The sequence below is a fragment of the Loxodonta africana genome, chromosome 12 (assembly GCF_030014295.1).
Source record: "Loxodonta africana isolate mLoxAfr1 chromosome 12, mLoxAfr1.hap2, whole genome shotgun sequence".
NCBI lineage: Eukaryota > Metazoa > Chordata > Mammalia > Proboscidea > Elephantidae > Loxodonta > Loxodonta africana.
This window is the reverse complement of record NC_087353.1, coordinates 72886484-72902309: the sequence shown is the minus strand read 5'-3', so window position 1 is coordinate 72902309 and position 15826 is coordinate 72886484. Positions and strand designations below refer to the sequence as shown.

General features: G+C 50.0%; 1 protein-coding gene across 1 annotated transcript in view; it reads left to right on the top strand.

Moving 5' to 3' along the window:
* ABCC6 (ATP binding cassette subfamily C member 6) overlaps positions 1-15826 on the top strand; it is a 57897-nt gene that overhangs the window by 12085 nt on the left and 29986 nt on the right. Inside the window, exons 8-13 of the mRNA XM_064295634.1 lie at positions 4710-4913; positions 5753-5930; positions 7751-7912; positions 11302-11394; positions 13354-13557; positions 15541-15687. Of these exons, the coding sequence (XP_064151704.1) occupies positions 4710-4913; positions 5753-5930; positions 7751-7912; positions 11302-11394; positions 13354-13557; positions 15541-15687 (988 nt within the window). The remainder of the gene's footprint in view (positions 1-4709; positions 4914-5752; positions 5931-7750; positions 7913-11301; positions 11395-13353; positions 13558-15540; positions 15688-15826) is intronic.

Below are 15826 nucleotides of genomic sequence, written 5' to 3'. Positions count from 1 at the left end.
CTGTCCACTGTCAGAATTACTGATAGCACCATAGGTTGTCAGAGCTGGAAGGGACCCAGAGAGTGGGAGCAGCCTTGTCCTTTGACACACCGGGGCACCGTGGCACAGAGGGGGCACCAGTTTGTTCAAGGCCATACAGCAACTGGAGCTATAAGTGACAGCATCACCCCCACTTCTCCTTTATAGCCAAGGACTGGCCTCAGGAAGGCGCCCCTGGTTCCTTCCACCCCCTCTTCCCCCCTCTCCTTAACTCTGCTTTGTAGTCCCTGGTATGACCAAGGGCTGGGGTCCTATTGTTTCTGGGCTGCCTAAGCTTCCATCAGCCTGTCGTTCAGCCTAGAATCAGCGTTGCCTTACGTGCCAGCACCTACGGGCGGCCAGTTCAGGAGAGCTGTCTCTTAGTTTCCTGTTGTTGTTGTTGTTAGGTGCCGTTGAGTCGGTTCCAACTCATAGCGACCCTATGCACGACAGAACGAAACACTGCCTGGTTCTGAGCCATCCTTACAATCATTGTTACACTTGAGCTTATTGTTGCAGCCACTATGTCAATCCACCTTGTTGAGGGTCTTCCTCTTTTCCGCTGACCCTGTACTCTGCCCAGCATGATGTCCTTCTCCAGGGACTGATCCGTCCTGACAACACGTCCAAGGTATGTAAGACGCAGTCTCGCCATCCTTGCTTCTAAGGACCATTCTGGTTGTACTTCTTCTAAGACAGATTTGTTTGTTCTTTTGGCAGTCCATGGTATATTCAGTATTCTTTGCCAACACCACAATTCAAAGGCGTCAATTCTTCTTTGGTCTTCCTTATTCATTGTCCAGCTTTCACATGCATATGATGCGATTGAAAATACCATGGCTTGGGTCAGGCGCACCTTAGTCTTCAAGGTGACACCTTTGCTCTTCAACACTTTAAAGAGGTCCTTTGCAGCAGATTCGCCCAATGCAATGCGTCTTTTGATTTCTTGACTGCTGCTTCCATGGCTGTTGATTGTGGATCCAAGTAAAATAAAATCCTTGACAACTTCAGTCTTTTCTCCGTTTATCGTGATTTTGCTCATTGGTCCAATTGTGAGGATTTTTGTTTTATGTTGAGGTGTAATCCATACTGAAGGCTGTGGTCTTTGATCTTCATTAGTAAGTGCTTCAAATCCTCTTCACTTTCAGCAAGCAAAATTGTGTCGTCTGCATAACACAGGTTGTTAATGAGTCTTCCTCCAATCCTGATGCCCTGTTCTTCCTCATATAGTTCAGCTCAGCATACAGATTGAATAGGTATGGTGAAAGAATACAACCCTGACGCACACCTTTCCTGACTTTAAACCAATCGGTATCCCCTTGTTTTGTCTGAGCAACTGCCTCTTGATAATATGTAAAGGTTTCTCATGAGCACAATTAAGTGTTCTGGAATTCCCATTCTTCCCAATGTTATCCATAATTTGTTATCATCCACACAGTTGAATGCTTTTGCACAGTCAATAAAACACAGGTAAACATCCTTCTGGTATTCTCTGCTTTCAGCCAGGATCCATCTAACATCAGCAATGATATCCCTGTTTCCACATCCTCTTCTGAAACCGGCCTGAATTTCTGGCAGTTCCATGTCGATACGCTGCTGCAGCCATTTTTGAATGATCTTCAGCAAAATTTTGCTTGCGTGTGATATTAATGGTGTCGTTCTGTAATTTCCGCATTCGGTTGGATCACCTTTCTTGGGGATAGGCATAAATATGGATCTCTTCCAGTCAGTTGGCCAGGTAGCTGTCTTTCAAATTTCTTGGCATAGACAAGTGAGCACCTCCAGCACTGCATCTGTTTGTTGAAACATCTCAATTGATATTCCATCAATTCCCGGAGCCTTGTTTTTCGCCAGTGCCTTCAGAGCAGCTTGGACTTCTTCCTTCAGTACCATTGGTTCTTGATCATATGCTGCCTCTTGAAATGGTTGAACATCAACTAATTCTTTTTGGTATAATGACTCTGTGTATTCTTTCCATCTTCTTCTGATGCTTCCTGCGTCGTTTAATATTTTCCCCATAGAATCCTTCACTATTGCAACTCGAGGCTTGAATTTTTCCTTCAGTTCTTCCAGCTTGAGAAACGCCGAGCATGTTCTTCCTTTTTGGTTTTCCATCTCCAGTTCTTTGTACATGTCATTATAATGCTTTACTTTGTCTTCTCGAATGTCTTTGAAATCTTCTGTTCAGTTCTTTTACTTCATCAATTCTTCCTTTTGCTTTGGCTGCTCAATGTTCAAGAGCAAGTTTCAGAGTCTCCTTTGACATCCATCTTGGTCTTTTCTTCCTTTCCTGTCTTTTTAATGACCTCTTGCTTTCTTCATGTATGATGTCCTTAATGTCATTCCACAACTCGTCTGGTCTTCAGTCACTAGTGTTCAATGCGTCAAATCCATTCTTTGGATGGTCTCTAAACTCAGGTGGGATATACTCAAACTCAATGGGGCAGTTCTACTCTGTCCTATAGGGCTGCTATGAGTTGGAATTGACTCGACGGCACTGGGTTATACTCAAGGTCACATTTTGGCTGTCATGGACTTGCTCTGATTTTCTTCAGTTTCAGCTTGAACGTGCATACGAGCAGTTGATGGTCAGTTCCACTGTTGGCTCCTAGCCTTGTTCTGACTGATGATATTGAGCTTTTCCGTCGTCTCTTTGCACAGATGTAGTCAATTTGATTCCTGTGTGTTCCATCTGGTGAGGTCCGTGTGTATAGTCACCGTTTATGTTCGTGAAAGAAGGTGTTTGCAATGAAGTCATTGGTCTTGCAAAATTCTGTCATTCGATCTCCAGCATCGTTTCTATCACCAAGGCCATATTTTCCAACTACTGACCCTTCTTCTTTGTTTCCAGCTTTCACATTCCAGCCACCAGCAATTATCAATGCATCTTGATTGAATGTTCAATCAATTTCAGACTGCAGCAGCTGATAAAAATCTTCTGTTTCTTCATCTTTGGCCCTAGTGGTTGGTGCATAAATTTGTAAGGATACCACAAGTGAGTGGCTTTAAAGAACAGAAATTCATTTCCTCACAGTTTAGAGGCTAGAAATCTGAATTCAGGGCACCAGCCCTAGGGGAAGGCTCTCTCTCTGCTCTGCCGGCTCTGGGGGAAGGTCCTTGTCTCTTTCAGCTACTGTTCTTCTGTTCCTTGGTGATCTTCTTGTGGCATTTGCCTTCCCCCTTTTGTGCTCTCTTGTCTCTGTGTCTAGGCTGTTCCTTATAACTCAGAAGTGATTAGGTTTAGGACACACCCTACATGGATACAGCTCATTAACATAACAAAGAACACCCTGTTCCCAAACAGGATCACATCCACAGGTATAGGGGTTAGGATTCCAACACATACTTAGTGGGGACACAATCCATAATAGACAGTATGTTGGATCAAAAAGTATACAGGCTCTGGAGGCAGAGAGTGGGGATTAAATCCCTGTTCTGCTGCTCCTTAGCTGTGTGCCCTTGGACAAGTTCACCCCTCTGACCCACAGTCTCCTCATCTGTGCAATGGGGATAATACCTGGCTTGCTATGTTCTTAGGAGTGACTGGAGCATAAAAAAAAAAAAGTCCCGTTGCCTTGGAGTCGATTTTGACTCATAGCAACCCTATAGGACAGAGTAGAACCTCCCCATAGGGTTTCCAAGGAGCAGCTGGTGGATTCCAACTGCTGACCTCTTTTTGGTTAGCAGCCAAGCTCTTAACCACTGCGCCACTATAGTGGGTGCTCAATATTTGTTCATCCCTACCCTTGTCTGTGAGATATTAGGGCTTCCCTCCTGCCCTGAGCCCACTCTGATTGTCCCACAGGGGGGTTCACCTTGAAAACATCGGGCGGAGCGAAGTAAATCAGTCACAAAAGGACAAGTACTGTATGATCTCACTTATATAAAATAAGCCAGTGTATAGAAACGAAAGATTATTAGTGGTTACCAGGGGTGGTGGCGCAGTGGTTAAAGCATTCAGCTGCTATGTGCTAAAAGAGCTGCTAACCAAAAGGCTGGTGGTTCAAAGATGTGGTAGTCTGCTCCGGTAACGATTCAAACCCAAGCCAAACCCATTGCCATGGAGTCGATTCTGACTCATAGCACCCCACATCTTTCTCCCCACAGAGCGGCTGCAGGGTTTGAACCACCGACCTTTCGGTTAGCAGCTCTTTTGGTATATAGCAGCCGAACGCTTTAACCACTGTGCCATCACCCCTGGTACCCACTAATAACCTTTGGTACAGCCTTGGAAACCCTATGGGGCAGTTTTACTCTGTCCTATAGGGTTGCTATGAGTCGGAATGGACTCGACGGTTTGGTTCTCGGGCCAGGAGCAGGAGGGGGGCAGAGGGAGAGCTTTTGCTTCAGGAGCATTTGAGTTTAATGTTAATGGCAGTGGAATAGTCTGGAAAAAGATAATAGTGGTACAACATGAAAAATGTAATCACTGCCTTTGCATTGTCAACATGGAGGTGGGCGTGCTGGTGAGTGTTTTGGTGTGTGTATTTCTACCATAGTGAAAAAAAAAGGTAAAAAGTGGGTTTTCTGGTTGATAGGAAGGAGATGGGGCGTGAGGCTGGTTCCAGGCACACCCACCCCCCTCCTTGCTGGGAAAATAACCCTTGAACATCTGGTTCCGCTGCCCTCAGGCCGGCTGCCACCTCTAAGGACACATAAAAGGACCAGACCAATTTCTCTTCTTCCCTAAGGCACACCAAGGCCACAGCATTTGGAAGGAAAGCAGGCAGTGGTGTGGAGGCCCAGGAGACCGAGGCCTTCCTACCGGAAGAAGGGAGCAAGAGGGGCCTGCTGCTGGGTGCCATCTGGCAGGTGTCCCGCTCTGCCTTCCTTCTGGGGACCCTCAGCCTTGTCATCAGTGATGTCTTCAGGTTCATTGTGCCCAAGCTTCTCGGGTGGGTCCAAACCTTGGATGTCTTGCTAAAGCCAGTTGTCACTCAACAGCATCCCTCCAGGACCAGTGGGGCTTCAGCTTTGCTTCTTCTCTCTGCCCACACTCTGTCTTTCACAGCCTCCAGGCACAGGGCACCAGAGGGTGGGGGAAGAGGATACAGAGGAAGGGAAAAAATAAATGAGAAAGCAACCGACCTTAGGGAGGGAAAACGAGTTAACTCTAACCTGACTGTATCAATTAGCTTTCATCAAAAGCTAGTGGCTTAAAACGGCAGACGTTTATTTATCTTATGATAACGTGGGACAGCAGTTTGAACTGGGTTTGGCTGGGCTCAGTTGGGCAGTTCTTCTGGCCTTGGCTGGGCTCACTCCTGCGTCTGTGCAGTCAGCTGCTGGGTTAGCTGGAGACTGGCTGGTCTGAGGTGGTCTCAGCTGGGACGGCTTGTGTCTGCTCCACGTGGTCTCCCATACTCCAGACGGCTAGCTCAGGCGTGTTCATATGGCAGCTTGGCAGGGTTCCAAGAGATCATGCAAAAGCTACGTGCTTTCTTGGGCCTAGGTTGCACATTTCACTTCCATTGTATTCTTTTGGCCTAAACTCATCACATGGCCAGCCCAGATTCAAGGGGTGGGGGCAGAAACTCTACCTCTTGGCGGAAGGAGCTGCGAAGTCACGAAGTCACATTGAAAGGGAGTGTGGACGTGGAGGGGGGGGGAATCATTGCCGCCATTTTTGCAAACAATCTACCACACTAACCCTCCACACCTGGCCAGGCTTGGGCAAAGGCAACATCACAGGCGCTTCCTCTCACTAGCTGTACCTTCTTTCCCTTCTCCCAAGCCTTTTTCTGGAATTTATTGGCGATCCCAAGGCCCCCACCTGGAAGGGCTACCTCCTTGTGGTGCTGATGTTCCTCTGCGCCTGCCTGCAAACGCTGTTTGAGCAGCAGCACATGTACAGGCTGAAGCTGTTGCAAATGAGGCTGCGCACGGCCATCACCGGCCTGGTGACCAGAAAGGTGAGCCCTTGGAGGGGAGGCCCCCACCTTCCCTTCTCCCCCCCGCCCCCCGCCCCATCCCAATTGGCAGGCAAAAGTTCCCGCAAGGAAGGGTGAGGCCACTTAGCTGTTAACAATATCAGTGTTTGAAACCACTCCTATTATGCTGTCACTACTCAGACTGCTCTCACCTTCTTGGCTGTCTCCGTAAGACCTTGCATGATCTGACCCCTGGGGACCTGTCTGACCTCCTCACATCCCATTACACACATGTCACGTGACCACTCCTCCCTTGCACATCCCCTTCCAATCACATAAGTCTCCTTTGGTTCCTCAAACACACCAGGCGCCCTCCCACCTCAGGGCCTTTGCACCTGCTGTTCCTGCTGCCAGGGCACTCTTCCCACCCCGCTTTGTCTAACTGATTGTCACTCAACCCTCACGAGGATAAAGAGTTAACTTTCCGGTTGTGTAGAACCTGGATAAAGGCAACACGTTGGTCAAAATGACCCAACTGTTTGGAGCCCTGGCGGTACAGTGGTTAAGAGATCGGCTGCTAACCAAGAGGTCAGCAGTTCTAATTCACCTTGGAAACCCTATGGGGCAGTTCTCCTCTGTCCTGTAGGGTCGCTGAGTCAGAATCAACTCAGCAGCAACAGGTTTGGTTCTTTGGTTTCTGACTGGTAAATTGCATCTGGGCTAGAAGTCCCGTCAGTGAGCACAGCTTTGGGCTTCAGGGCCCCCCGAAGCTAAGCCCACCAGACTGCTTCAGGAAATATTGACTGCAGTGGAGTCTGCGGCTTCTGAGTCAGGGCAGAGCCCACACCGTGCCATGTGAGTCTCATGCAGTTACCCTCGAGCTGTCACCTGGAAGGAAGGAAAGAGAACAGCTCCTCGATGGCCGTGTGAGCAGTGGCTGTTTCCTGACCCACGTCCTCCCAAGCGCGGCGCTAGGTGTGGCCTGTCCACTCTGTGTGTGTAACTGAGCCTTGGAAGAAGACCCCCCGGGGGCACTGCACTTCCCAGTCCTCCCTGTACTGATGGGGTCAGAGCCTGTGCTCCACAGCTGCTTCGTGGTGTTTATCACACTTGCCGTGATGGGCAGTGATTTTTTTTCCCTTAGTGATACAAAAATAGGAAATGTTTTATTGATGGAGTTTTAGATAGAATGAAATAATGGTAATGCCGGCTACATATGGTTGTTGTGAGCGTCACAAGAAAGAATGAAGCTATTCATTTAGCACAGTGCCCGAGACGTAGATAAACGAAAACAAAACTAGTTGCCATCGAGTTGACCCCAACCCGTAGCAACTCCATGGGGTTTTCAAGGCTGATTTTTCAGAAATAGATCACCAGGCCTTTCTTCCGAGGGTAGATTTGAATCGCCAACCTTTTGGTTAGTAACCAAGTGCTTAACTGTTTTTGCCACCAGGGACTCTTGGGATATAGTTAGCACTCAGCAAATGATCGCCAGTGTCACCGTCATTAACCCAGCATGCTTATTTGTGATCTTATTTATTATCATTACTTATTACTACTTTAGTCGTTATTGTTGCTCCAGCACTTTAGGGCACATTTTTACTCCTTTTGTATACCTCAGCTCTCACAAAGAGCCTGCGACGTTGGCTGAGGAGGTTTTACCAGCCCATTTTGCAGATAAGGAAACTGAGGCTCAGAGGGAGAAGAGACCTGCCCGTGGCCACTCAGTGGAGCCTGGAATCCAGACCTGCCAGGCCGCTGAGCTCTCGTCCTGTCCTCACCGAGGGCTGCCCTCCTTCCCTGCCGCCCTCCTTGTCCCTCCTCTCCTCCGACTTCCGGTATGGTCCTCCTGCCCTACCCAGGTCCTGGCTCTGTCCAGCGGCTCCAGAAAGGCCAGCGCGGTAGGGGACGTGGTCAACCTGGTGTCTGTGGACGTGCAGCGGCTGACTGAGAGTGTCCTCTTCCTCAATGGGCTGTGGCTGCCGCTCATCTGGATGGTCGTCTGCTTCATCCTCCTGTGGCAGGTACAGGCGGGGCAGAGAGGAATTTGCACCGAGTTCCCCTCCTTCTCCTTCCTCTGTCCGTCTCTGTGGGCAGGTAAAATGGGAAAAGGGTTAGAGTAGGATGGCCTGAGCTTGGTGTCACCCTCTCTGGGCTTCCCTTTCCTTGTCTGTATACTGAGGATAAAGGTGCTGATAAGGTTGATACCCCTTGGGTATGATGTTGTGTATCCAGTAGGTAGATTAAGCATGTCCTGAAGGTACCAGTAAAGCTGGGGCACCACCAGCCACAAGGAGAAAAGACAGAGAATATCTTAGGGGAAAAAATACCCTACCCAGTTTTCAAAAAGCATAAAATCATCATCAGGCTAACAATCAGAATTTTGACTCCCTTATGTTTATTTTGTGGTTTAAATTTTTTATTGATTAAGAGCACAGACTATAGCTGGACATTCTGGATTCGAATCCTGCTTTTACTCCTTACTAGGTATAAAACCACGGGCAAGTTACTGAACCCCTCTTTACCTCAGTTTCCTCATCTGTAAAATGGGGATAATAATTAACAATAGTACCCCTGCCTTAGATTTATTGAGGGATTCAAAGAGTAAATACATGTAAAGCACTTAAACCTGTACCTGGCATACAGTTGTACTCTGTAGGCATTTGCTAGTGTTACTATTCATTATGCCTGAGAACTGTCTGAAGATATTACTCCAGAAAGTTCCAGGGGTAAGTACAGGGCTCGGCAAACCTTTTCTGTAAAGGGCCAGATAATAAATACTTTGTGGGCCAGACAGTCTTTGTCACAAGTGCTCAACTCTGTGGCTGTGATACAAAAAGCAACCATGTTGTTCTGTGCTGTCAAGTCGATTCTGAATCACAGTGACCCTACAGGACAGAGTAGAACTGCCGTATGGGGTTCCTAGGCTGTAATCTTTACGGGAGCAGATCTCTGAGTCTTTTCTCTTGTGGAGCTGCTAGTGGGTTCAAACCCCTGACCTTTCAGTTAGCAGCCAAATGCCTAACCATCGTGCCACCAGGGCTCCTTAAAAGTAACCATAGACAATACATAAATGAATGGGCATGGCTGAACTTTGAATTTCATAGAAACTTTCACGTGTCATGAATATTATCCTTCTGATTTTTTTCAACCATTAACAAATGTAAAAACCATTCTTAGTCATGGGCTAGCTGTACAAGCACCATAACTCATTGCCGTCAAGTCAATCCCAACTCTTAGCGATCCTACAGGACAGCGGAGAACTGCCCCATAGGGCTTCCAAGGCTGTAATTTTTGTGGAAGCAGACTGCCACATCTTTCTCTCATGGAGTGGCTGGTGGGTTCGAACTGCTGACCTTTTGGTTAGAAGCCGAGCGCTTAACCAGTGTGCCACTAGGGCTCCTGTGTACAAACACAGGCAACAAGATTTAGCCCTTGGGTTGTAGTTCACTGACATACGGGGCAGGGGTATCAGTGAGATAATGACCGTGAACGTTACAGTGCATGCTGTCATTATTAGGGTACCCTACTACTGCTTCCACCCACCCTGTGGGACATGGCCCAGGACTTCTCTGACTCACTTACTCCGAATTCCAGGGCCAGGTAGACAGCTGGTGCTCAGCATAGTACACACAGGGTACTTTGGACAGTGCCTGACATACAATAAATAAAATGTTAGCGGTTATTAGGAAGAAAACGCAGGAGGGAGGAGGGGGCAAGCACTTGGGAAAATGCAGGGTAACAGAGCAAGCAAACCATGGACCAAGGTGATAAAATTCAGCTGCAGCCAACAAGAAACCAAATAGCACTTCTTTGCGCGTTCCCTGGCTCTTGGTAGAGCATTCTTTGCTCAGAGGGTCACCATGAGATCCTGGTTAAGGAGGGGTGGACCTTGGGGTTGTACAGTTAGATGCTGTCATTTTTGCCAGAGAGGAAGAGTTTAACCTTTCGTTCACATTTTTGTGAATATTTTTCCAATCCTGCTGGTGGGTTGGTATTTGCCTTGTAAACACTTCTCTCTTTAGCCACTGGGTGGAACCATTGCTGCACAAATAAAATTGGACAAAAATTTGCTCGTTCAGTGCCCGAGAAGATTAGAAAACAGATTGCTGCACAAATAAAATTGGACAAAAATATGCTCGTTCAATGCCCGAGAAGATTAGAAAACAGATTGTTCTTGAAGGCTGAGAGGGGAAAACGAGGCCCAGAGACTGGGCAGGGCAGGGCTCATCTGGAGAATGGGCCTGATGGACCTCCAGAAGAATCTCAAGAAGTCACAGCTTGAAGTGAACTTCAAAATTATTGATCCTACCCCCCACCTTCTCAATATTCAGGTCAGAAACCAAAGCTGAGAAAGTATGACTGTATGACTATCCCAAAGTCACAAAGCTGGCCAGGGGTAGAGTTGTCGGACAAAATACAGACGCCCAGTTATATTTCAATTTGAGGTAAACAGCAGATAATTTCCTAGTATAAGTATGTCCCAAATAATGCATGGGATATACTTATACTAAAAACTTATTTGCTGTTTATTTGAAATTAAAATTTAACTGGGTGTCCTGTATATTTGCTAAATCTGGCAATTGTGATCAGGGGTGAATAAAAACTAGGATAACGGTTGCATGACATGAGCACTTAGCTTGTGCCACATCCTGTCTCTAGCACTTGACCTTCAGTCTAAACTCAGCAACCGTGTTGGTGCTCTTACCAACTCACGGTGACCTCGCGTACAATGGAACAAAACGCTGCCCAGTCCTGCACCATCCCCATGATCGTTTGAGAATTGGACCGTTGGCTGATTTTCAGAAGCAGGTCACCAGGCCTTGCTTCCTAGTCTGTCTTAGTCTAGGAGCTCTGCTGAAACCTATTCAGCGTTATAGCCACACACAAGCCTCCACTGACAGACGGGTGGTGGCCGTTCATGAGGTGCATTGGCTGGGAACTGAACATGGGTCTCCTGCATGCAAGACGAGAATTCTGCCCCTGACCCACCACTGCCCCATGCAACAACCACAGGAGATGGAATCAGTTCTGTTTCCATTTTACAGATGAGGAAACTGCAGCTTAGGGAGGGTAAGGGACTTGCCTGAGGCCATACCAGTAAGTGACAGGGCCAAGTTTTGAACCTACATCCTGATTCCAGAAGTTTCAACTTCACTCCCTTGCCCTGCATGCATGTCTTAAATACCACCCGCCCCCACGTGAGTTGGCTCACTCCCCATCCCTAGTGTAGAAGGACCCCAGTTTCAACAGGCCTCTCCTTCCATGGATCCCCATGGGCTCAGGTTTATGACCTGGTGGCTGCTGCCCTCCACCTCCCTGGCTCTCCCCACCTCAGGACCTAAGTCTGAGCCCTGTGCTGACCAAGTCCCTCAGGGGTGACAGCTTGGGCTCATGCCCCTTCTGTCTCCAGCTCCTCGGACCCTCTGCCCTCACTGCCATTGCTGTCTTCCTGAGCCTCCTCCCTCTGAACTTCTTCATCACCAAGAAGAGGAATCACCATCAGGTTTGCCTTGGGAGAAGAAGTGGGCTAGGTAGGCACCCTCAGGAAGTGGGGGTCGGGCATCTCCAGTCCTAGACCTGGTATTGGTGCTGCAGATGGGGGGAGGCGGGATGTCCCTTCCAGGTGTGCCCCTCACTCTGACCTGCCCCCCCTACATTGCCCTGTCTTGGTGGGGGGTGGCTCATCCCCCCAGTGCTTGGTCCCCAAACCAGGGGTCCCCTTTGACACCTCCTTCTCTCACACCCAGTTCATCAACAAATTCGGTCGACCTCACCTTCTAAATGCATCCAGGACGTTGCCCCCTCACACCTGCAGCCCTCCTAGCCCCATACCTCTCTCAGCTGAGTCCCTGCAGCCTCCTTCTGACTCTGCTCTGCCCTCACCACCCCCCTTCCCCCCCCCACCCCCACAGCCTCTTCTCCTCGTGTCACATCCTCTACCTACAACCTGCAGTGGCCCCACCTCCCTCAGAGTGAAAGCCAGAGTCCCCACAGTGGTCTGTATCCCGATCAGCCAGCCTAGCCTCCCACCTTACCCCCTGCTCCACCCCCTCCTCGCTTTACTCCCCCTTGGGTTCTTCTGGATCCCAGACCTGCCTTTGCTCCTGCTGCACCCTCTGGCTGGAGCCTCCTGCCCCAGATCACCTGTGTCTCATCCCTCCCCACCATAGTTACACACAACTCACCCACCCGTACCAGCTCCTTTACCTGCTTGGCTTTTCCCCACAGCACCTGCCTCTCTAGCCCACCCTGTGACCTACCCAGCCCAGCTCTGATATTGTCTCTCTCTCATCAGACTCTCAGCTTCCCAAGGCAGGGGCTGCTCATTTTGTTCATCGATGTGAACTCTGCATTTAAAATATAGCACGTGTGTGTGACTTAAGGGGAGAAGGGAGGTGAGGAGATGAGGAAAAGAGGAGAGGGGAGGAGGGGAGAGGAAGGGAGAGGGGAGATGAGGAGATGGGGAAAAGAGAGGAGAGGGGAGGAGGGGAGAGGAAGGGAGAGGGGAGGCGAGGAGATGAGGAAAAGTGAGGGGAGGAGGGGAGAGGTAGGAAGGAGATGAGGGGAGGAGAAGAGAGGAGAGGGGAGGAGGGAAGAGGAGAAGCGAAAGGAAGAGGGAAGGGGAAAGGCAGGGAGGGAGGAGAGGAACAGGAAGGAGAGAAGAGAGGTGGGGAGGAGAGGAGAAAGCAGAAAGGAGGGAAAGAGGGAAGGAAGAAGGGAGAGAGGAAGGGAAGAACAACGTATCCCCTCCTTTTGCCGCCCAGCTGTATCCACCCTGTCCATCTCTCACATGGACCATTTCCTGCCTCCTGCCCAGATCCCTCTAAGACATTCTCCTGCCCCTCTGACCGTTGCTCTCCCTGGGGAGGCAGTAGAGCCCAGACTCCTTTGTCTGACCTTCAAGCCCCTCTGTGATCCAGCCCACCCATCCCAGCGGACCCCGCACTCCTACCGTGACCCCATGTGTGGAGTGGAGTTGTGCTGCCCCCCTCAGGGCCTGGGTCTGTGCTGTTTCCTCATCCCTTCCCTCCCACCTACTGTCCTCCCTCCCTTCCGTCTGTCTTCCCACCCTCGCAGCTACCCTTCCCTGTGCACTCAGCACCACCTCATGTTTTAGCCAGAACCCAGGTGTCTCCTCCTCCAGGAAGCCTTCCTGGTGGCATCATGCCCAGGTCTACTGGGGGAGGGGAGCCCTGTTCCCTGGCACTGGGTGCCCCCTCTGTTGTGGTGGTACTGCCCCTCAGGATAAGAGCCAGTGCTGGAGGCTAGGAGGAGGTACCGGTCCAGGCACCAGAGAACATGGCTCAGGCCAGGGCATGTGGCAGAGGCCTGAGAGATTGGGGATGTGGTCTGGAGGCAGAACTGCAGGATTTGCTGAAGGGGGGCTGTGGGCATGGGCGGTGGGGAGAGGAGAGTGCTAGGCTTGTCCCCTCCTCTCCTCCCTTCCCCCGCCTGGCCCTAGGAAGAGCAGATGCGTCAGAAGGACTCCCGGGCGCGGCTCTCCAGCTCTGTCCTCAGGAGTGTGAGGGTCATCAAGTTCCATGGCTGGGAGGAGGCTTTTCTGGAGCGCGTCCTACGCATTCGGGGCCAGGAGCTGGGCGCCCTGCGGACCTCCGGCCTCCTCTTCTGTGTGTCCCTGGTGTCCTTCCAGGTGTCCACGTTTCTGGTGACGTCACTGTTCTCACTGCAGAGCATGGGGGTGCTGGGGGCAGTGAGGTGGGGAGCCCCAGATCCCGGTGACAGACCCTGCCCCTCAGAGCCTGTCCATGCAGCCCACCCCATACACCAAAACCTACCTGTCCTGGCTCCTTTTGTCCCTGTCCCTGCTTTCTGCTGAGTTCACTAACCAGTCACATCATTCCTGTGAAGGTGGGAATAGCTGCTGATACTTAGGCCTCTGTTCCTTCTCCTCCTGAAAGAAGCTCTGATGGCGCAGTGGTTAAGCGCTTGGCTGTTAACCGAAAGGTCGGTGGTTCTAATCCACCAGCTGCTCAGCAGGAGAAAGATGTGGCAGTCTGCTCCGGTAAAGACTACAGACTTGGAAACCCTGGGGACAGTTCTGCTCTGTCCTGTAGGGTCTCTGTGACTTGGAATCGACTCCATGGCAACGGGATTGGGTTTCTCCTTCTGGAGTACTAGGCATCTGGAACAGCTGTTTGCACTGGAATGGAGCAAAGGTTACAGGTGCAGGAGGCTGCTCAGGTAGAATCTTCACAAGCCCACCTGGCCTCCCTGATGCTGCCACAAAGCACCAGAGCAGCCCCTCTTGGAGCTCAGAGCCTGAGCTTTCTCCTTTCCTTCATTTCACAAACTGCTGCCAGCTCGACCTTCCTAAAGCACAGCTTAGACTTCACTCACGCCCCTGCTCACAAACCGCCAGTGACTTACCACTGCTTCCAGAGTAATCCACTCTTCGTGAAACGTGCGAGGCCAGTGACAAGTGGGCCTTAAACACAGTTAACACAGTTTGCGTCAGGGTCTAGAAACACAGGGGCCATCTGCTAGAACACCAGGCAACAGCACAACGCAGTAACACAACCACCAGGACCAACACTTGGAACCATGAGGGCTCCCCAGATAGCATCACTGAGTCACCATCACACCAAGTGACCATCATACCAAGTGACCATCACAGCAAATGCCCATCACTAATGACCATCTCACCAAGTGACCATCATATCATGTGCCCATCACTAAATGGACATCACAAGTGATCACCATACCAAATGGCCATCACAAGTGACCATCACACCCAGTGGCCATCACTAGTGGTTGTTACACCGAGTAACCATCATACCATGTGATGATCACCAAATGGCCATCACAATTGACCATCACACCAAATGGCTGTCACACCAAGTGACCATCACAAAAAGAGGTCATCACACCAAATGACCATCACACCAAGTTGTCACATCAAGTGACCGTCACAAAAACTGACCACCACACCATCCCGTCAAGTCACCATCATATCATCAAGTGACACCTAGAAACAAAACACCAACACCCAGCACTAAAGCATCCCCTAGCAACATCTAGAACCACAATTGCCACCGCTACCTACAGGGCTGCCAGTAGCTACAACTTCCAAGGGACTCTGGAAATACCAAGTCCCACTTGTGTCTAGAACTACAAAAATGCTATTAAGATCTAAAATTACAATGTCCCCCAATGCCTGGAACTAAGAGTTTCTGATACTTAAAATGGTGGAAGTACACATTCATTCTCTTCATCACTGCACTCACGTATTTTAAGAGAATTGCATCGCTTTATGACCTAGAAGCCCTGTAAGCACATGGTTAAAGTGCTCGGCTGCTAATGGAAAGGTCAGTGGTTGGAACCCACCAGTGGCTTCATGAGAGAAAAGACCTGGAGATCTGCTCCTGTCAAGATTACAGCATAGGAAACTCTATGGGGCGGTTCTACTCTGTCCTATAGGGTTGCTATGCGTCGGAATTGATGACACAACGGGGACCTGGAAATGAGGACGGGGGGTGGTATAAAAGAATTTGGGGTGAGATCTATCTGCTGAAGGTCTGTTCCAGCAGTGTGTGCTTGGCCACGTGGGCCACGGGAGAGCCACAGCTCCCCCAGGCATTCCTGGCCAGGAAGGCAGCCTCGTAGTCACCCACACCTGTGTCTTACCCAGGTTGCACTGGTTGTGTTTGCCGTCCACACGCTGGTGGCCGAGGAGAATGCCATGAACGCAGAGAAAGCCTTTGTGACCCTCACAGTTCTCCACATCCTCAACAAGGCCCAGGCCTTCCTGCCGTTCTCCATTCACACCATTGTCCAGGTGAGACAAAGGCTGGAAGCTATCTCAGAAGAACCTTAGAGGAGTCAGCTGTGCCTGGACCCTATCCACCCTTGGCCCACTGACAGCAGGGGGGGAGGAAGAAGAGCAGGAGTGAGAAAGGAGCAGGAAAAGAGGTGAG